At 42.9% G+C, this 21,893-nt stretch overlaps 1 protein-coding gene across 4 annotated transcripts in view; it reads right to left on the bottom strand.

Moving 5' to 3' along the window:
- ppp3cca (protein phosphatase 3, catalytic subunit, gamma isozyme, a) overlaps positions 1 to 21,893 on the bottom strand; it is a 63,981-nt gene that overhangs the window by 6,589 nt on the left and 35,499 nt on the right. For 3 of the 4 annotated variants that reach the window (XM_047381253.1, XM_047381250.1, XM_047381251.1), the window contains 10 exons: positions 19,315 to 19,426; positions 12,715 to 12,860; positions 12,495 to 12,634; positions 11,565 to 11,642; positions 9,170 to 9,264; positions 8,953 to 9,078; positions 7,566 to 7,643; positions 7,023 to 7,107; positions 6,290 to 6,387; positions 3,614 to 3,640 (listed from right to left, as the gene is read on the bottom strand). In XM_047381253.1, coding sequence (XP_047237209.1) covers positions 3,614 to 3,640; positions 6,290 to 6,387; positions 7,023 to 7,107; positions 7,566 to 7,643; positions 8,953 to 9,078; positions 9,170 to 9,264; positions 11,565 to 11,642; positions 12,495 to 12,634; positions 12,715 to 12,860; positions 19,315 to 19,426 — 985 coding nt within the window. The remainder of the gene's footprint in view (positions 1 to 3,613; positions 3,641 to 6,289; positions 6,388 to 7,022; positions 7,108 to 7,565; positions 7,644 to 8,952; positions 9,079 to 9,169; positions 9,265 to 11,564; positions 11,643 to 12,494; positions 12,635 to 12,714; positions 12,861 to 19,314; positions 19,427 to 21,893) is intronic. The other variant, XM_047381252.1, reaches the window with a different exon arrangement.

The following is a 21,893-nucleotide window of genomic DNA, read 5'->3' as shown; positions in this document are numbered from 1 at the left end:
TAAAGAAGCTGGTTGTTTCCATAGTGCTATATTCAAGCATATTCATAGAAAGTGTGTATCCCAGCAACAGGGATAACTGTAGCCTTGACAGGATTGTCAGGCAAAATCCATTCAAGAATTTCACAAGGAGTGGACTGAGGCTGGAGTTGGTACATCAAGAGCCCTTACCATAGATGTGTCCTGCACATGGGCTACAAATGTCGCATTCCTTGTATCAAGCCACTCCTGAATCAACGTCTTAAGGTAAATTTTCCACAGTCAGTGAAGATTTAGGGTGTCATGTAATTTGCTGGTGTTGGTCCACTGTGTTGTCTGACGTCCAGTCAACGCTGCCACTTTCTAGGACATTTTAGAGCACTTCATGCTTTCTTCTGCAGACAAGCTTTATGGAGAGGCTGATTTCATTTTCCAGCAGGACTTGGCAACAGCCCACACTTCCAAAGGTACCAAATGCTGGTCCAATGGCCATGGTGTTACTGTGCTTGACTGAGCAACAAACTAGCCTGACCAGAGCCCCAGAGAGAATTTATGAAGTTCTGTCAACAGGAAGATGAGAGACACCAGACCCAACAATGCAGATGACCTTAGTTATTAAAAATAGTTTAAAAGAGAAATAGGTAGAGTGCAAGCATATTAAATAGTATATTAAAAATCGGTTGGGAGGATGGCTTGGTTGGTTTCTGGTAACAGGTCAAAATCGGGATTTTAAAAAGTTATTTTTCAAAAACGCTAAAATTTTCTGTGACACTATTCCTACAATTTACAGGGTTTTTAATGAGATGACAAAGTGCTGGAGTGAAGGCACAGAGTAAAGCAGAGTTCACCACCTGCTGCACACTGCCAGTCAGCTGGCTAAAAGCAGGGTGTTATACCTTACACGAAAGACAGATTCTGCTGTTTGAAGGTCTGCTGGACAGCAAGTATTTATCAAAATGTAAATAACAATAAATATCATAGAATGCATTATTACAACAGTCATAATGTAGCATTTTATTTTATTTTAGTATGAACACTTGTTGCTTATATATTTAAAATAAACGCAGTAAACATAGTATTTTTATTACACAGTGAGACCACAGCACATATCTTGTTAGATGTAACAATGTACGGTGGGGAAAATACGTTTTTATTTTGCCAGTTTTTCCACTTAAAAGAATAGAGAGGTCTGTAATTTACGTCGTATCTACAACTGTGAAGGACAGTAATGTGAGGGACAATAATCCAGAAAAGAAATCACATTTTATGATAATTAATGTGCATTTTATTGCAAGAAAAGGGGTATTTGATCAACTACCAACTGGCAAGAATTCTGGCACCCACAGACTTGTTAGTTTGTCTTTAAGAAGCTTTCCTATCCTCCACTCATTACCTGCATTAACTGCACCTGTTTGAACTCATAACCTGTCTAAAACACACCTGTCCACACACTCATTCAATTAGACTCCAACCTCTCCACCATGGGCAAGACCAAAGAGCTGTCTAAGGAAACCTGGGACAGAATTGTAGACCTGCACAAGGCTGGGATGGGCTACAGGGGAAGGAGCTTGGTGAGAGGGCAACGACTGTTGCCGCAATTATTAGAAAATGGAAGAAACTTAAGATGACTGACTGTCTCTTTTGGACTGGTGCTCCATGCAAGACCTCCCCTCGTGGGGCATCAATAATTATGAAAAAGGTGAGGGCTCAGCCCAGAACAATGCAGGAGGACCTAGTCAATGACCTGAAGAGACTACGGACCACAGTCTTAAAGGTTACTATTGGTAACACACTCCGCCGCCTTGCATTAAAATCCTGCATTGCACACAAGGTCCCCCTGCTCAAGCCAGCACACGTCCAGGCCCGTCTACTGTTTGCAAACGACCATCTGAATGATCCAGAGGAGGAATGGGGTAAGGTCATGTGGTCTGATGAGACATAGAGCTTTTTGGTCTAAACTCCACTCACCATGTTTGGAGGAAGAAGATGAATGAGTGCAATCCCAAGACCACCATTCCAACCTTGAAGCATGGAGGTGGAAACTTTATTCTTTGGGGATGCTTTTCAGCAAAGGGGACAGGACGACTGCACCGTATTGAGGGGAGGATGGATGGGGGCATGTATTGCAAGATTTTGGGCAACAAACTTCTATCATCAGCAAGAGCATTGAAGATGGTTCGTGGCTGGGTCTTCCAAAATGACAATGACCAGAATCACACAGCCAGGGCAACTAAAGAGTGTCTCAGTAAGAAGCATCTCAAGGTCCTGTAGTGGAATAGCCAGTCTCCAAACCTGAACCCAATAACAAATCTTCAGGGGGAGCTGAAATCCATGCTGCAGTGTGTAAAAACCTGGTCAAGAACTGCAGGAAACATCCGACGTCTGTAATGGTAAACAAAGGTTCCTGTACCAAATATCAAGTCCCATTTCTCTATTGTATCATTTCATGCAATCAAATGCTAATTAATTGTTTAAATATCATAAAATATTATTTTTTAGGTTATTTTTTCACAGTTGAAGTGTACTTATGATGTAAATTACAGACCTCTCTATTTGTTAGTGGGGACACTTGCAAAATCAGAATATTATAATATAATCGCAAAATACTTACTTTCCCCACTGAAGCCCTACAGTACTATTGGCTGGATACCCAGCCCTACAGCTCTATATGTGCTGTACTCGTCACCGGTTCATGTGATCTGAATCAAATCTATTTTTAATGGATATGATCAAAGTGTTTCTCATGCACTGAGCGTCGCTATAGACCTAAAGAGAGAGACAGTGTAGCAACAGCCAAATGGTGTAACAGGATTAGCTTCTGAAAATATCCCAGGCAGGGATGTCCCCAGTCTTATCTGAGCCCCATTTAAGCAGGATTTTCTCTGTGTGGGAAGCCAAACCTGACCGGAAAAGCCTTTGTTTCCACAGTCAGAGACTTCTCAGCAACAAAGGACAAGTCCGGTCCTAAACCTCAATTTACAAACCTACCTACATGAACCTCTCAGTAACACAGACTGCATTTTAATCACGTGAAGAACCAAAAATTGTCTCAGCTCCATTGGTGAAAATATTGAGATGTATCAATTAATAAGCCAGTGATTGAAATTGGCCAATGTTCCCGATTCGCTCTGATTGGTCATCTGTTGGTGAAATCCAGAAAATACCTTTTTTTCTATAAATCCAATGCATCAAAACTGAGAACTCTCACCATTTTTGATCTAGACATACATCTATTATCTGCATGTAAATGCATGTGCACCTTTTTTAGTTTAGAAAGATCAGATAAGGGTTAGGGGAATCTAGAATGTTTTAAAGCATAAATGGTGATAATTTATTAATTCCTTCATTTTCTGTTAGATTCAAAACTACTACTTCTATCATAAAACTTGCAGCATATCAGACCACAAAGAGAACTGGAAAAACGAATATTTTCAGTGTTCACCTTGACACCGTTTTCAAATTCTGGAAGCTACAACTCAGTTCATACAATGATCGGGGTTATATAACAGTGGCACACCCTGGAGGATCATCAGACACTGATGGTGAAATAGCTATAAAAGTCTACATGTTTCTGTCTTTAAAGTGTGAAAACCAAAAACACAAGACACAGACAAGAAATCTGAGTAAAACTGCATACCTTTTGCTTTAGCTGCTTCAATGGTAGCTTTGTTATTGGGTGTTTGGGAAGGAGGAAAAGAGGGAATGTCAAAACAATAGATTCAAGAGCAACATCAAATATTTCACTTTTATGTAACAACAGGAGGAACAAGAGACCAACAGGTGTGTGACAGTCACAAAGAGGCAAAATTCCCAGCAGTTTGTAAACATCATCAAAATATACACTTGAAAGGAGGGATGGTCAGAGTGGAGATGCCTGTCAGAGATTTAGCATACTGTTGGTGTTAAAAGGTCATGAGGACTATGTGAGGAGAGCTGAGGTGGGATTTGCCTCAGCTCTAATAGTCTAAGACTGGGAAGAGGTGTGCAACAATGACCAAGCAGAGTGATGCACTCCTGCAGTCAGATGTTGTTTAAGACTCATTAACTATTACACAACAGATGCAATCAGATGAAAAAAAAAAGCATTTTCTTTCATCTTTTGTTAATAAAAGATAAAAAGCAGAAAGAGATTCTGCCACCAAATGATGCACAGTCATCACATGAAGCATCAGTGTATAAAGAGTCGGGACACAATGACACGGGACAGTGTTTGTTCTAAAGTCTGCATTTCTATCACTCACAGTGCTGCACATTTGCCTGATGTTCCGTCCCCAAATGAGGCTTTCTTCTATTTAACAATTCTTACTAAAGGCACACCAGAAGTAGATTTAACATGCTCACTTTTGCATTTCTTTTTGTTGTTGTTTTTCTAAAAAGTCTGCCCAACACCTGCATTAAATGTGATCTACAATGCAACCAGTGCAGCTGAATTCCATAGAAATCTAAGCATTAAGAGAAAATTGAGAAAAATCCTAAAACCAAACTAGCCAGGCTGATCTGAACGCTGTGGTAAGCGGAGCAGACATGGACAGTGGCATTCTGTGAAAGGTCACAACATGTGGTTTCTTCTTCGATTGCTCTGCAGCTTCTGGAAACCTCCAACATAGCCGATCGTGGCTCTCAGCATGTCCTCTCGCAGGCCACACCAGGCGCTGGCCTTTAGATCAAAGGGTCAGTAGCCAGTTCCAGGTGACAGGCTGACCTCCCCACAAAGCCAACTCAAAAACTGCTGCTGCATGGAAGATGCGTGGGGCTTGAAACAAATTTTAGCCAGTGCCTCCTGTGCGGCACATGCAGCCATTGATCTGGAGCCCTTCAAAGAGACTAGGAGGGCAGAAAACTGGTCTTCACAAACATGTCAAAATAAAACCTTGGCTCATGGCTTCTTTTGTAAACTGGTTGATCGGCTGTCAAGCAGAACCATGAAAACCATTTTCTGCCTTTCAGTCTAACTGATGGGATAGAAAACATTGAGCTGTTTGCAGCAAGGCCAATAGCTAAGTTTGGTAGAAAAAGGAAGGTTCCGAAGTTATTAAACACGGGTTGAGAATTGTTAACATTGGAAAGGTTTGCAATGTTTTCATGCCCCTTTAACTTTTTCACATTCTGTCATTTTACAACCACAAACTTGTGCAGAATTGTTAAATGTAACAGATTTCAAAATTTGTTCAAGTCAGGGCTTTGACTGGACCACCCTTTGACATGAACATACTTTAATCTAAACCTTATAGCTATGATTGAAAGGTGAACCTCTACCCCAGCTTCAAGTCTTATGCAGCCTCCAATAAGCTTTCCTCCCAGTATTTAGCTCCCTCAATCTTCCTAACAACTGTGGCCACCTTCTGTGCCCTTGCTGAAGCACAGCATTCCCACAGCACCTTACTCCCACCATCATCTTTCACAGTGGTGATGGTGTTTTCAGGGTTCCACATGTTTGCTGTGTCTCTGACATATCGTTCTTTGAACAATGAGTTTCTCCTTGCTACTCTTCCATAAAGGCCAGATTTGTAGGGTGCAGAACTAATAGCTGTTCAGACAACAGATTCTGCCACCTGGGCTGTGGATCTCTGCAGCTCTTCCAGAGTTAGCATTGACCTCCTGGCTACTTCTCTCAATAATTCTCGCCTGCTGGCTTAGTTGGACGGCCATGTGTTGGTGAGTTTGCACTTGTTCCATACATCGACCATCTCTAATTAGGTGATTTCTCAAAGGAACTGGTTACACTGATTTTTATTTATGGGAATCAGAGTAAAGGTAAACGAATACGAATGCAAGCAAGACTTTTCAGAATGTTATTGTGAAACAAAACATTGAAATCCATGCATCGGTTTCCTTGCAGTTATACACTCCTTTGTGTTTGTTTATCACATAAAATTCTATTAAAATACTTTAAAGTTTGTGGTTGTAATGTGACAAAATGTAGAAGAACGGTATGATGGCACGGCACAGTCTGATGAACAAACATTTATAAAACCACTGATCCTTTTTGTAAGAACACTCACATTTTGGTATTTACACTTATTTACTAGGCGACACTGCAAGCTGCTGCCAAGGAATATTCTGCCACATCAAACAGGAAATGCAGCTTGCTATTTTAGTACAGATTACATAAACCCCATCACAAATTGAGATGTGCTGAAGTAAATTTGGTTCAGTCTGGATAAACCTACACTTTCAGTTTTCCCACACTTCCAATCTCTTTGCATACAGGGTGAATACATGAAATTTACCAATTTACTTTGACAGGTACATTTCTGATGCTCAGGGTGTGTATTTCAGCAGCTATCTAGACTGAATTAAAGAGTGAACTTACCATTCTGTAAAGTCTGCTTCCCCCCTGACAACACTCCCACTGGAAGAGTTCCAGTAGGGGTGAGTCCTTTCAATGTTAGCACACTTTCACTTTCCTCCCTGATCACCAAACACACAGACACAAACAGGTCAGCAAAGAGGGATGCAGACAGACACCTAACGGTCACAAGGTCCTAACGTTGATCATCAATGGCTATTTCCCCTGCCCCTATTCACAGAAAGCTTGAACTGCATTGAACCAAAACCTGCTAACATCCATGTCCTGGTTCTGTAAGTGGGTCACTGACAACTTGTGTAGATTTTAGCAGCTGAAGCAATATTTTCAAAGGTTGATTACCCGTGTTAGGATTTGTGTCATCAACCTTATCATGAAACACTTGATGTTTGCAGCACTCCTGTCTCAATCAAGTCAAATAAAACTATTACCCAGAAGAGATACATTTAAAAAATGCACTGAAAGTAACATTTCCCATCATCTTTTTGTGCAGAGGAAATCGTGTGATATTTTATCTGCTTCTAAAAACATCTATTACCTGGATAACTCATATGTATGGTCTACACCATGAATTCTTCCAAGTTACAACATCCTTTTGAAATAATGGCTGCTGTAACTATACATTTTGGGTTCCCATTTCTTTCTTCTTCCATAATGTAACACGGTTGACCCATATTTTAAAGAAACCACAGAACTCATATAAACAAAGAAAAGTCAAGCTTTAATCAGAGAGTCAGACCTGAGAACGGAGAAGACTCGTGCCATTTTCCCCACTGCACGAATCTTGTTCCGGATGACCTCCTTGCGCATCGCCGACGTACCACCTGGAAACAGCACACAGTGCGGCAGTTAAGATTCAGCATGCTGCAGTTCCCCCTTTAGAGGTATTCTGCTTACAACAATTTGTGAGATGAAGACAGTGGATGAAGGGATGAGAGAGGATGTTTTCAGTTTAAATGTTGATTCTAGCCCTGACAGATTGTACATGGTTATCATCAGGGAGAATAGTATTTAAGTTTTCCAATAAAACCATCATCTTAGCTCTAATACTTTGAAATCATCTTTAAAAGGGTCAAAATTTAACATTAATTATAAAACAGCCATTTTAGGAGAGCTACTAACAACTAAAAGTCAGACACAACCACATTTAAGCCCTATATTTCGAAAGTGTTTAGTGTGCTGTGATGACAGCTAACTGGTTTCTTTGAGGCCAATAAACTGACAGTTAACAAGTGCAAATATTTAGCAATTGTAATAATACCAGTTTGTTTTTTATAGTTACCTTCATACAGGTCGTCTCCTTCTGACATGAGCTCATCATCGGAGCAAATGTTTAATACATTCACCAGCATCTCAGTCACTGCATGACAGAAAAGGCATATTTAGACTTGCATGCTTATATTTCATCTTCTCAGCTTTAACTGTTATCTTTAAAACTAACCAATTAACGAACTAACAACTAACTAACTGTTTATCAATAAGGAAAAGGCTTAAGGTTGAATATTTTACAATAGCTTTTAGACAAAGCAAATGTTTGTCAATCTCTTTCAAGCAACAAAATCTGAAAAATTTACTTTTTTGTTAAGATCCAGTCCACACTGACGCAGAGATATTACACAAATCAAGATATTCTGTTGTTCACATCCAAGCAGAAATTTTAAAAGTGGGGATTTTGACAGCATATGAGTTGCAAATACAAGCTACAATTGTCTGGAAGGGACTATAGTTGTTTTCAACATTATCGCCATCTAGTGTCAGTGGCACTAAAAATGTAGTTTTGGTCGGAGTTTCTTTGGATAAAGATTTATTTGTTTATTAATAATTTACAAACGGAGGAACAAATATATGTATATGGAACAAAATCCAGCATGGCCTTAGTTTGAAGTAGTGGTGGGCATGGTATGGCATAAGCGAAACCTTTCAGTTTTGCAGGTAAAGTTACTGTTAGATACTCATGCTTGGATGCATCCTGCGCCTTAAAGGTTTTCACCTCTCAGGGTAATTTATTTTCCTTCTATTTATTTTAGGGAATTTAGCATTAGTATTTATTTCTCTGTTTTTCCAAACCTGCATTGAACCATGACCCCAAAACTTTCCAAACTGGGATTAATTCTAATTAATCATTCCATTATTCCATAACCAGGCAACTTACAGAAAACTGCACTTTGATGTCAAAAACATACAAAGAAAAGTAGGAGAGGTAAAAAAAAAAAAAAAAGACAGTATATGGAAGAGCCACCATGACAGAACACTCTACAATCAACAGATTGTTTAATGAAAAATTAGCATTTGATGATTGGGTAATAGAAGAAGCAGCCAGCAAAGGAGACATCTTTGCAAGTGGGGGGGTGGATCCTTACAACTTAGAGAATCATCTGTAAATGGATATAAAATATCTCATCACAAAAATTTAAAGACTGGTCTATATTGCTTCACATCTCTAAAGTTGGGTCAGCAAAAACCCAGAAATATGTTTCTTTTCAACTTCTCTTTCACAAAATGTAAAAAAAAAAAAATTATGTGTTCATCTTTTTTTGGATTTCAGTTTTCTGAAGTTATCATAAAGAACATTTATTTACCATAAACTGCCTAATTCTACCATTAAAAGGGAATATAACAATTGCAGATTCTCATTAAAGATTAATTTGACTCATCATCTACAACCTCACCTTTCTCTCCAACAAAAGGCAAACTCCATGTGAAGACATCCATGAAGTTGGGCAACCAGTAGGGGTGGGGGGAGCAATTGAACTGTCGGATATTCATCACATTGTTCTCGTACTTTAATACTGCAGCTAGGGTTAAGAAGAAAACAGGAGGAGTCAAGGACCAAGTCTTAAGATGCAAGTAAACACAAGAAGAAAGAGACAAAAAAAGGGTTGAAACCTTTGTTGTTGTAGACATCTAAATAATTTGGAGCTGAAAAGATTGTGATTAATGATGGGAAGCCCGTGGTCTGGCTTTTTCTGTACATCCTATACCTGTAAGGTAAAAACAGTAAAAAGCTGTAAAACCTAAAAACTAATTTCACATACAACCCCCCCCCCCCACTGCACTTTCAATGTAAAACAGGATGTTATGTGATAGACAAACACAAATTAGTGCACAAATGGAAAATTATGCTTGATTTTCCAACTTTCTCACAGAAACCTGAATACTGCAGCACATGTTTATTATTCGCCCTCGGATAACCCCTCCATTTAGTTACCCTGTATGTTTATTTCCTGGAACCTTTTAATCAACCTAGGCCGTGTCTTGTGTATGTTGAGCCCCAGCCATGGGATGAAACATGGCCTAAACTCTGTACGAACAAAGGCACTGGCAAAAACCCTGTATCTTTAAGGACGACAAACGTTAACTAATGATCTGTGATCTGCTGTTTGAGCATCCACTGTTCATGCTAAAAGAGTCATTAAGACAAGCTTGTCTTGAACTTTTCTTTCTGAGCTTCTGCAGAAACAGAATATGAGCCAGAGATTTCCCCAGATGAGACGTGCCTCTAATCACATCGAGTAAAGCGGTTTTCCCCCTGCCTGAACGCGGACAGCGTAGTCCTGTAGTCCTTGGGCAGAGAAAATTAGTTTAGAAAGAAAAAACCTAAATATTGTTAGCATGCTGTTTTGATTTGTTTGTGGTGGTAAAATGGCTACCTGGTGAAGCTAATGCAAAACCGGCCTCTAGACCATGAGGCTAGTCTATTTGTTCTGTGCTGTGTTGAAGCTGATAAAACTTTACTTTCAACAAGAAACACTGAAGGTCTAGTAATGTGAGTTTGCTCCATTTTATCTGTGTAAACCATAATGTCCTTAAAATAACCTGCTAAAATTAGGTTTGAATATTGTTTGTAACCACACGATAGACTGCTTTGTTTACAACAGAGCTCATTTCATTTGCTTCATAATCGTTAGATACTGCGCTGTCAGCGCTTGTATATATACCTTAGTATTTGTATTAATGGTATTCAAAGTATGGGTAAACTTTAAAGGGTTACCAGATGAGCTATTTTGTTTGTGTTAGCAGCCGGTGACCAGGATGCAATACCCCCACATTTCTCCGTTCGTCCGTTGGCCGGGCGTACCCTGTTATCTTTAAATAATGTTTCCTGTCAACATTTTAAGAGTTCATTACTCTGTTCAACCATTCACGGAAGAATAATTACATATCATGAATAATCAATTGTCCAAAAGATTATTGGTTTATAATTCGGCCAACAATATTTCCACAAATATTTTTACTAAAAAATGTTTGCTAATTAAAACAACATTAAGAATAAATTATTCTAAAAAGGTTATTGACTTCTGATTTGGGAAGATAAAAAATATTTTATTAAAATAATGTTTTACTTAACTTCTGATTTTGCATTGTGACTGGCTGTTTAAAGACATACCAATTGTTACCATTAATAAGTGTTAAAACTAATTTGACCTATATTTCTTTATTCTTCTTGGTTCTTAAACAGAATTATCCACATTGAACTGTCATATTGTTGCATCAATTTTATTGGCTCCCTTGTTCCTTTATTTACACATAGTTTATGAGTTTTCGTTATTCCTTCATTTTGCTTGGAGGTTTTATTTGAATTGTTCTAGCCCATGAAAGAGTTTGTTAATTAATATGTGTTTAACGTGGAGTTGTTCCTGTTAATAAATTCTTATATTTTTGGGAGAAGTTGTTAAAAACTGCTGGTATTCCCAGGACAATACTTGACAGACAGAATGTTGATTTAATTAAATATTAAATAACATAAGCATATTACTGCACAACAGGTGCGTTTCCACTATGGAGTCATCTGAGATGACGTGCTGTGAATTGGCGCTATATAAATAAATTAAACTGAACTGAATTGAAATGTACTGATTAAAATCTATTAAAAAAGCTTGATGATTACATTACTTTCTCAGTCTCCATGGAGATGCAGAGGTCAATACCTCCTTTTAATTAAACATTTCTACTACATCACGGTACTCTGATTTAGACCTGGTTCCTGCAGTGGAAATGACGGGGGTAGAAAAATGGCTCCAGAGTACTAGCCTGGGTCCAGAAAAGGTTCTGGCAGTGAAAAGGCACCTTGTGTGGTCTTTTAAAGGCAATTAGTTGCACCGGAGTCAAAGGGGCTTATTATAAATGCATGTCACACTTGTCAAATATTTTAAAATGTCTATCATTGTTCTATCATTTTATAATTATGCACCGATTTGTGCCGGTCGAGCAAATAAAATCGAATGTAATTCCCTGAAGCTTGTGGTGTGAACATTTCAGTAAGGTACAGTGTAACACTTACCCAGCATCCTGCGCTTCATGGGCTCTTATTACTGACAGCAAGTTATTATTTACCAAAAAATCACACACTGCTGCATAACTGCATAGAAAAAACAGAATGAAAGAAAGAAAGAAAGAGGACAGCATTATTAAAACGTTGAAACAGGTCAAAGCTTATCCCATAAAAAAAAACATAAAACCACTTAGGACCCATTACCTGGCTAACTGTTGAAATGCTTTCATATTTACATTAAACATGCAGTTTCATCTAGCCAGTTCCTGTGGGAGTGAAAGACATGATGGGAATCCAAAGGCTTGTGCTTATATTGTCACTCCTGACTTAGAGGACTACAGTCAAACAGAAGCTGTCAAGCTCAACATACTAATCCAAAGACATCGAAAGTTTAAGGAACAGCAAGTTTTAGGAAGGCAGAAATCCACTTTTGTCAACATGTTTTATTTATGCTTTAAAAAGAAAAACGTTGAATTTTCTGTTTAAGTTGATGGCTTATATATAAAGGGGCTATGTATGTTTTGATCGAGAAAATGCAATAGCTCTAGTCTGTGATTTGTCTGCAAATGACTATTTCACTAAATGTACAGAACAAAGTGCATTTGTTAACCTAGTTGTGTAGCCCTACTGAATGTGCAAACATATCTGGAACCGACCTTTTTAATCAGCAGAACCTTAGGAAAGCACATTCAATAAATAATCAAGCCACCTGTGGAGCAGAACTCTGACATCTTACAGCTTCTTCTAGCTGATTTTTACTCAGTTTTACTGTATTTTATTAGTGTGAATGCAGTAGGCATTCACACTTATAGTGTTCCTGTTTCTCTATTCTTTATTATTATTATTATTCTAGTTTTGTTTGATTTCTTAGGAGGAGGGCTTGTTTCCTTTAAAAAGAAAAACTTCATGGTGTAGCGAAGCACTGGTTTGACCAAATACCTAAAAAAGTATGAGCAGCCTCTGACAGAGTTGTGATTGAAGTGTTCAGATGTCTTCTCACTGCCGTAGTCCTCACCGGGGTCAGCCCAAATCAGGTCACACATTGGCCCAAATGCCGGTGGCTCTTTAAATCTGTCTAACTGTTCAAGGCAAACACAGACATATTAAATACAATGGGACCTGGGCTGATTGGTTACACACAGGAAGCTTGATCACTGACTTTTCTTATGTCATCTAAGCAGTTGATTTCTGGTGAGAGTCCCCCGTGTACACACAGAAACTGTTGGTTAAGTAGGGCAGCAAGTGGCAGGCAGTCAAAGGCTTCCATACAGGCGTCATATACCCGCTCAGAGTATTTAATTTTACCTGCAATGAAAACACAGTGTTCAATACAGCTCCCCTGCCAACAGGAGGACTCATGATGGAGTGTGCAGAAGCATTAGTACAATACTGTAGGTTAGATTAGGTCGGGAGGAAGTCAACTGTTTATAAGGCAGGAGCGCCACAGCAGTACGATGCAAAAGATCAATACTGCAGTAAAAAAAGCTTGCAAGTTTAAATGGATCTTGTTTTGTTACTGATTGTGAGACTGAGCTCGGCTTTAAATTTAACAGTTTTTTAATTCAAATAAATTCTTTTTAAAATTTCTAACCCCAATTTGTCTTAAATGAAGTACCAGACTACTCTGGCTGGATCAGTGAACAGACCTAATACAGTCTTTAAAGCCCAAGATAGGAAATGCTTCTTTGATGCATTTATCATTTATCATCTTTCAAGGCAGATATTCAGTCTAAAACATGTGTGGCAGACAGTCCTTTCTGATTCAATAAACTATCCTTCTTAAGCAGCAATAACGGGAAGTTGTCATTTTCCATCTGACTTGAGTAGTTGAACACATTCTTTTTTCACAATGTTGCATCAGTTCATTGATCTTATTGACTTTAACACCTTAAAGTTGGTCATTCTGATGATGCAGTGTAGTAGCAGTTTTCATACAGCTTATCCATTATGGTCTAGTTTATGCTTAATTAATAAACTGTGGAATGAATGTGTTTATTGTAAGGCTGAGGTTACATTTAACTAAATTTGGCACCTGGTAAAGATGAGCCACATGAACAGGATATTTAGTATTTATTGCAATGATGATGAAAATGGCATTAAACTGGTATCTGTCACGGTTTACTTGATATCGGACCCCAGAATGCAGACGAGCAGGCAGCGTGATGGTAAGTGAAAAGGTTTTAATGACGAAAAAACAAAAACTCACTCACAGCAGGAGGCAGGAACAAAACAAACGGGCAGGCAAGACAGGCATGGCATGATCAAAAAAAAAAGACAAGACTTGGTTTTAGAACAAGACATGAGCATGAGAGTGAAAGATGTTTCCGCGATGACTAACTGAACAGGTGTGTATAAATGGAGCATGGTACAGGTGGAGCAAGGAGACAGATTAACTTGGACAGGTGAACCGAATAAACTTAATTGACAGAGAACACAACGTGACAGGAGCAAAACATGGCTTGAACAGAACGCAAATCCAAGGAAACAAACTAACAGAAATATAACTAGAAAAACATGAAACAAAAGCATAAACAGGAAAATAACAAAAGAACGAGTCAAAACCTTAACTGTGAAAAACATAAGAAAAAAAACAGAAACTAAAAACCAAACAACCCCAAATCATAACAGAACCCCCTCCTTAAGGGCGGATACCAGACGCCCACAAGAGTCCAAACAAAAAGAAAACAACCCGACCAGGGCGGGCGGTGGGGGCCTTGGTGGGGCCAAAAACAAAAACAGAGTCCAGGCGGGCGACCAGGCCTGCAGCAAAGACGTGGAGGCCGACTGAGCAGAGTAGAGGACTTCCGAGACACTGTGTGAAGCTCCAGAGGCGTGGAGCCTGGCAAACCCTCAGAGGCTGAAGCAGAGCCTGGCGAACCCTCAGCTCTGGGTTCAAAAGCCAGAACGAGGACAAAACGTTCCCTAAACTCCTGCAGACTAGGAACAGGAGCTGAGGCGTCGACGGGACCCTCCTTGACATGAGCAAGAGCTGAGGCGTCGGCGAGACCCTCAGTGACGTGAGTAGGAGCTGAGGCGTCGACCGGACCCTCCTTGATGTGAGCAGGAGCTGAGGCGTCGACGAGACCCTCAGTGACGTGAGCAGGAGCTGAGGCATCGGCGAGACCATCAGTGACGTGAGCAGGCGCTGAGGCGTCGGCCGGACCCTCAGTGACGTGAGCAGGAGCTGAGGCGTCGGCCGGACCCTCAGTGGCGTGAGCAGAGGCTGAGGCATCACCAAGACCCTCCGTGACGTGAGCAAGAGCTGAGGGGTCGGCGAGACCCTCAGTGACATGAGCAGGAGCTGAGGCGTCGGCCGGACCCTCAGTGACGTGAGCAGGAGCTGAGGCGTCGGCCGGACCCTCAGTGGCGTGAGCAGAGGCTGGGGCATCACCGAGACCCTCAGTGGCGTGAGCAGAGGCGTCGCGGGGCCCCCGATGACTTGAGCCGGGGTGTCCCTCTTACGACGTCTTCTGCGCCGTGTGGAGGGGGTTGAGGCTGACTTAGGGTCAGGCTGTGGTGTGTCTGGCTGTGGAGTGTCAGGCTGTGGACCTGGCGTGGGCTGCTCTGCAGCAGCTTCCTGGAGACTTGACGTGGGCTGCTCTGCAGCAGCTTCCTGGAGACTTGACGTCGGCTGCTCTGCAGCAGCTTCCTGGAGACTTGACGTGGGCTGCTCTGCAGCAGCGACTGGAGACTTGACGTGGGCTGCTCTGCAGCAGCTTCCTGGAGGCTTGACGTGGGCTGCTCTGCAGCAGCTTCCTGGAGACTTGACGTGGGCTGCTCTGCAGCAGCTTCCTGGAGACTTGACGTGGGCTGCTCTGCAGCAGCTTCCTGGGCGCTTGACGTGGGCTGCTCTGCAGCAGCTTCCTGGAGGCTTGACGTGGGCTGCTCTGCAGCATCTTCCTGGAGACTTGACGTGGGCTGCTCTGCAGCATCTTCCTGGAGGCTTGACGTGGGCTGCTCTGCAGCAGCTTCCTGGAGGCTTGACGTGGGCTGCTCTGCAGCATCTTCCTGGAGGCTTGACGTGGGCTGCTCTGCAGCAGCTTCCTGGAGACTTGACGTGGGCTGCTCTGCAGCAGCTTCCTGGGCGCTTGACGTGGGCTGCTCTGCAGCAGCTTCCTGGAGACTTGACGTGGGCTGCTCTGCAGCAGCTTCCTGGAGACTTGACGTGGGCTGCTCTGCAGCAGCTTCCTGGGCGCTTGACGTGGGCTGCTCTGCAGCAGCTTCCTGGAGACTTGACGTGGGCTGCTCTGCAGCATCTTCCTGGAGGCTTGACGTGGGCTGCTCTGCAGCAGCTTCCTGGAGACTTGACGTGGGCTGATCTGCAGCAGCTTCCTGGAGACTTGACGTGGGCTGCTCTGCAGCAGCTTCCTGGAGACTTGACGTGGGCTGCTCTGCAGCAGCTTCCTGGAGACTTGACGTGGGCTGCTCTGCAGCAGCTTCCTGGACGCTTGACGTGGGCTGCTCTGCAGCAGCTTCCTGGAGACTTGACGTGGGCTGCTCTGCAGCAGCTTCCTGGAGACTTGACGTGGGCTGATCTGCAGCAGCTTCCTGGAGACTTGACGTGGGCTGCTCTGCAGCAGTGCCCTGGAGACTTGACGTGGGCTGCTCTGCAGCAGCTTCCTGGAGACTTGACGTGGGCTGATCTGCAGCAGCTTCCTGGAGACTTGACGTGGGCTGCTCTGCAGCATCGCCCTGGAGACTTGACGTGGGCTGCTCTGCAGCATCGCCCTGGAGACTTGACGTGGGCTGCTCTGCAGCAGCGACTGGAGACTTGACGTGGGCTGCTCTGCAGCATTGCCCTGGAGACTTGACGTGGGCTGCTCTGCAGCAGCTTCCTGGAGACTTGACGTGGGCTGCTCTGCAGCATCGCCCTGGAGACTTGACGTGGGCTGCTCTGCAGCAGCTTCCTGGAGACTTGACGTGGGCTGCTCTGCAGCAGCTGCTCTGCAGCAGCTTCCTGGAGACTTGACGTGGGCTGCTCTGCAGCAGTGCCCTGGAGACTTGACGTGGGCTGCTCTGCAGCATCGCCCTGGAGACTTGACGTGGGCTGCTCTGCAGCATTGCCCTGGAGACTTGACGTGGGCTGCTCTGCAGCAGCTTCCTGGAGACTTGACGTGGGCTGCTCTGCAGCAGCTGCTCTGCAGCAGCTTCCTGGAGACTTGACGTGGGCTGCTCTGCAGCAGTGCCCTGGAGACTTGACGTGGGCTGCTCTGCAGCATCGCCCTGGAGACTTGACGTGGGCTGCTCTGCAGCAGTGCCCTGGAGACTTGACGTGGGCTGCTCTGCAGCATCGCCCTGGAGACTTGACGTGGGCTGCTCTGCAGCAGCTTCCTGGAGACTTGACGTGGGCTGCTCTGCAGCAGTGCCCTGGAGACTTGACGTGGGCTGCTCTGCAGCAGTGCCCTGGAGACTTGACGTGGGCTGCTCTGCAGCAGCTTCCTGGAGGCTTGACGTGGGCTGCTCTGCAGCATTGCCCTGGAGACTTGACGTGGGCTGCTCTGCAGCAGCTTCCTGGACGCTTGACGTGGGCTGCTCTGCAGCAGCTTCCTGGAGACTTGACGTGGGCTGCTCTGCAGCAGCGCCCTGGAGACTTGACGCGGGCTGCTCTGCAGCAGCTTCCTGGAGGCTTGACGTGGGCTGCTCTGCAGCATTGCCCTGGAGACTTGACGTGGGCTGCTCTGCAGCAGCTTCCTGGACGCTTGACGTGGGCTGCTCTGCAGCAGCTTCCTGGAGACTTGACGTGGGCTGCTCTGCAGCAGCGCCCTGGAGACTTGACGCGGGCTGCTCTGCAGCAGCTTCCTGGAGACTTGACGTGGGCTGCTCTGCAGCAGCGCCCTGGAGACTTGACGCGGGCTGCTCTGCAGCAGCGCCCTGGAGACTTGACGGAGATTCTTGCGGCGGGAGGAAGATGACGGCTTTGTTGCCGGTACGGAAGCAGGTGGGGAATGTCGGAGCTGAGGCGGAGGGACAGAACAGCCCTCCCGAACTCTCTGGCGCTGGGCCGCCTCAAGCTCCATCTGTTCCAGCAGCAGAGGAGAAGGCAGAGCCTCCAAATCAGTCTGCAGATGTCTCATTGCCTCCTTCATCTGCTGCTTAACCCAGCGATCCCTGGCGCTCTCCTGCCTACTGTCCGCGAGGTCCATGTTTGGCGGAAACATACTGTCACGGTTCTGTCACGGTTTACTTGGAATCGGACCCCAGAATGCAGACGAGCAGGCAGCGTGATGGTAAGTGAAAAGGTTTTAATGATGAAAAAACAAAAACTCACTCACAGCAGGAGGCAGGAACAAAACAAACGGGCAGGCAAGACAGGCATGGCATGATCAAAAAAAAAGACAAGACTTGGTTTTAGAACAAGACATGAGCATGAGAGTGAAAGATGTTTCCGCAATGACTAACTGAACAGGTGTGTATAAATGGAGCATGGTACAGGTGGAGCAAGGAGACAGATTAACTTGGACAGGTGAACCGAATAAACTTAATTGACAGAGAACACAATGTGACAGGAGCAAAATATGGCTTGAACAGAATGCAAATCCAAGGAAACAAACTAACAGAAATATAACTAGAAAAACATGAAACAAAAGCATAAACAGGAAAATAACAAAAGAACGAGTCAAAACCTTAACTGTGAAAAACATAAGAAAAAAAACAGAAACTAAAAACCAAACAACCCCAAATCATAACAGTATCATAGTCTTTTTGGCTCTAAATCTACCGCTGCTCTAAAAGCCAAACTTTTTTTCAACACATACCACATTCACAGTCAGCAATGCTACTGTAGTGCTGAACAGTAAACAATAATGGCACTCAATCATCTTATTGAAGCTTCAATTGATGCAGTAAAATGTTAATTGTTTAAAAAGAAAAAAGAAGCAATACTCTTTTTTTGGGGATTGCAAATTTCTTTATTTTAGTTTTACATTATTCTGAAAGGATTGCTCATTTTTATTATTATTTATTGTTTTCACAATAAGAATGAAATAATTGGGATTCCCTAGACCTGATTTGTTTTATGTCCTGATGTGTAAATCCATTGGAGATAAAAAATGGTGTGCTTTCTTTTTCCAAAGACTTAATCTGTACTGAGACACAGAGTGAACACATCCAGTCAAATGAAAGGGATCTAAGTGCATATCCTTTAATTTAGCCTGTAGATCATTCTTTGGAGGCTGCATGAACTCTAAAGGTGAGATTCTCAACCATTAAATATCAGTAAATTTAACACACCAGCAACTACAAACAACTGGAATAGGGAGCCTATTAGCAGCAGGCATGGCTGTCTTTGCCACCTGCATGTGTGACTTTGTTTCTGAGTTTGCATCTAAATACCTCAGCTTCAAGGACACACAGAAAACACATATTCATTCACACACACACACACACACACACACACACACACACACACACACAGAAGACTGAACCCAGTAGGTGGGCAACTGTTTGAAAACCATCAACACCATGCTTTGCTGCTTTTTATTCTCCAGAAACTCATCTGTAACATGAAAAGGAAAGTCATCTCTTCTGTGCTGATAATCTGTCACATCTTGTGACAGGTCTCCCTGCATTTATGCACAACATCCTTGTCCTAATTAAAGACAGCTAGTTGTTTTCTTAAGGTTAGACAGGTCACTGGGTGCCAAACCTCTTCACCCAGACTGTCTGAAATCAGACTGACAGGCTACTATGAAGTGGTACAAAGTGTGTGAGAGATCAGCCGATTGCTTGGCCTTGATATAGACAATAGTGCTGCACTTACATTCCTGTTTGAAGGTGAAGTACTCTGTGAGGTGCCGGCACTCGTGGTTCCCACGTAGGAGGAAGAGGGTTGTTGGGTGGTTGATCTTAAGCGACCAGAGGTAGAGAACACACTGAGGAGAGACAACAGGAGGAAAAGTGTGATGGGGATTTTGGTATCAGGTGGATGATGCTCAGAAACATACAGAGACAGCAAGAGATGCAGAACTGCTCCAGATTTAAAGCAAAACACTCAAGTCATCATTCTTAATTTGTCAAGCAGCTACAGTGCCAAGCACATTTAATGGTAAATCTGCTGGTACTTAAAAACTTTCCCTGTTGCCATGCACCCTTCCTAGATCTTGCTGGAAGAATTACAGGCCCACAGCATCACGGACCTTGCACTGAACTTAACAGTGGGCTTGATGTGCTTTTCCCCGGATACACTGTTTATTTAACACCAAACCCACCTGAACATTTTCTTGTTGAAAGCTTTGTCTTACCTCATCAAACCAAAACACATGCTTCCAGTCAAGGTCCCAGTAGCACCCAGCACATTCCACATTTGTGAAAGTAGAACAGAAAAGTTTTTTTTCTCCCAAACTCCCAAAAACCAGTTGGCATCCACATATTATCTAATGATCTTAATGGACACATAGTGACCCTACGATGCCACTTTTTGATGCAGTTCTTTTTTTTTTTTAACCGTGTCTTGTTTGGCAGAGTAGCCCTCAGAATTATTGTGAGTGCTAAGAAAAAGCCCAACAGATTTACTTTCACGAGTGGAGCATTACAGCTAACGCTTTAATGGTCTGCTTGATACTTATAAAAGAAACCTTATTAGAAACTTATTTGGGATTATTTCAAATGTTACAGACATGGAGACAGAAATGAAAAGGAAAAAAAAAAGTAGCACGAAAGAGAGAAAGGTGGGACAAAAGGAAAAAGGGATACAAGGAGAAAGGAATGGAGGAGATAATGAAGGATGAAGAGATCACAAGATAAGACTGCTTGCCTCCACACCTGTAGAAACTTACAGGTCCTTCTCAAAAAATTAGCATATTGTGATAAAGTTAATTATTTTCCATAATGTCATGATGAAAATTGAACATTCATATATTTTAGATTCATTGCACACTAACTGAAATATTTCAGGTCTTTTATTGTCTTAATGCGGATGATTTTGGCATACAGCTCATGAAAACCCAAAATTCCTATCTCACAAAATTAGCATATCATTAAAAGGGTCTCTAAACGAGCTATGAACCTAATCATCTGAATCAACAAGTTAACTCTAAACACCTGCAAAAGATTCCTGAGGCCTTTAAAACTCCCAGCCTGGTTCATCACTCAAAACCCCAATCATGGGTAAGACTGCCGACCTGACTGCTGTCCAGAAGGCCACTATTGACACCCTCAAGCAAGAGGGTAAGACACAGAAAGACATTTCTGAACGAATAGGCTGTTCCCAGAGTGCTGTATCAAGGCACCTCAGTGGGAAGTCTGTGGGAAGGAAAAAGTGTGGCAGAAAACGCTGCACAACAAGAAGAGGTGACCGGACCCTGAGGAAGATTGTGGAGAAGGGCCGATTCCAGACCTTGGGGGACCTGCGGAAGCAGTGGACTGAGTCTGGAGTAGAAACATCCAGAGCCACCGTGCACAGGCGTGTGCAGGAAATGGGCTACAAGTGCCGCATTCCCCAGGTCAAGCCACTTTTGAACCAGAAACAGTAGCAGAAGCGCCTGACCTGGGCTACAGAGAAGCAGCACTGGACTGTTGCTCAGTGGTCCAAAGTACTTTTTTCGGATGAAAGCAAATTCTGCATGTCATTCGGAAATCAAGGTGCCAGAGTCTGGAGGAAGACTGGGGAGAAGGAAATGCCAAAATGCCAGAAGTCCAGTGTCAAGTACCCACAGTCAGTGATGGTCTGGGGTGCCGTGTCAGCTGCTGATGTTGGTCCACTGTGTTTTATCAAGGGCAGGGTCAATGCAGCTAGCTATCAGGAGATTTTGGAGCACTTCATGCTTGCATCTGCTGAAAAGCTTTATGGAGATGAAGATTTCATTTTTCAGCACGACCTGGCACCTGCTCACAGTGCCAAAACCACTGGTAAATGGTTTACTGACCATGGTATCACTGTGCTCAATTGGCCTGCCAACTCTCCTGACCTGAACCCCATAGAGAATCTGTGGGATATTGTGAAGAGAACGTTGAGAGACTCAAGACCCAACACTCTGGATGAGCTAAAGGCCGCTATCGAAGCATCCTGGGCCTCCATAAGACCTCAGTGCCACAGGCTGATTGCCTCCATGCCACGCCGCATTGAAGCAGTCATTTCTGCAAAAGGATTCCCGACCAAGTATTGAGTGCATAACTGTACATGATTATTTGAAGGTTGACGTTTTTTGTATTAAAAACACTTTTCTTTTATTCTTCGGATGAAATATGCTAATTTTGTGAGATAGGAATTTTGGGTTTTCATGAGCTGTATGCCAAAATCATCCGTATTAAGACAATAAAAGACCTGAAATATTTCAGTTAGTGTGCAATGAATCTAAAATATATGAATGTTAAATTTTCATCATTACATTATAGAAAATA

Source organism: Girardinichthys multiradiatus, chromosome 12 (genome assembly GCF_021462225.1).
Source record: "Girardinichthys multiradiatus isolate DD_20200921_A chromosome 12, DD_fGirMul_XY1, whole genome shotgun sequence".
Taxonomy (NCBI): Eukaryota; Metazoa; Chordata; class Actinopteri; order Cyprinodontiformes; family Goodeidae; genus Girardinichthys; species Girardinichthys multiradiatus.
The sequence above is the reverse complement of the archived record's forward strand: the minus strand, read 5'-3'. Positions and strand labels throughout refer to the sequence as shown.